Source organism: Pygoscelis adeliae, unplaced genomic scaffold (genome assembly GCF_000699105.1).
Source record: "Pygoscelis adeliae isolate BGI_AS28 unplaced genomic scaffold, ASM69910v1 Scaffold171, whole genome shotgun sequence".
Taxonomy (NCBI): domain Eukaryota; kingdom Metazoa; phylum Chordata; class Aves; order Sphenisciformes; family Spheniscidae; genus Pygoscelis; species Pygoscelis adeliae.
In genome coordinates this window covers 6,602,605-6,602,956 of record NW_008824186.1, presented here as the reverse complement: position 1 = coordinate 6,602,956, position 352 = coordinate 6,602,605, and the positions used below count along the sequence as shown (strand labels likewise).

At 46.9% G+C, this 352-nt stretch overlaps 1 protein-coding gene across 1 annotated transcript in view; it reads left to right on the top strand.

Annotated features, from left to right (window-relative positions):
* Nucleotides 1–352, top strand: part of SLC6A5 (solute carrier family 6 (neurotransmitter transporter), member 5) — a 31,365-nt gene that overhangs the window by 3,677 nt on the left and 27,336 nt on the right. Inside the window, exon 2 of the mRNA XM_009334586.1 lies at nucleotides 62–248. Coding sequence (XP_009332861.1) covers nucleotides 62–248 — 187 coding nt within the window. The remainder of the gene's footprint in view (nucleotides 1–61; nucleotides 249–352) is intronic.

The following is a 352-nucleotide window of genomic DNA, read 5'->3' as shown; positions in this document are numbered from 1 at the left end:
GAGCTCGCTCCGGCTCCCCTCCTCCGCCTGGGATTAACGGCATTGTTTTCCTCTCTCCCTCTCTTCTCTCCCAGGCTGTGGCATTGCCATGCTCATCATCTCGGTTCTAATAGCCATATATTACAATATTATTCTGTGCTACACACTTTTCTACCTTTTTGCGTCCTTTGTACCCGTGCTACCTTGGGCTTCCTGTAACAACCCGTGGAACACACCAGACTGTAAAGATAAAAACAAACTTTTGTTAGGTAAGTTGGGACATGCTTTTTTTTGGTCTTTTTTTTGTCTTTTTTTTTTTTTTTTTGTGGCCGGGGGGGGTTTCCAGAGCTTTTTCTGGCTCCGGGGCGCCCCC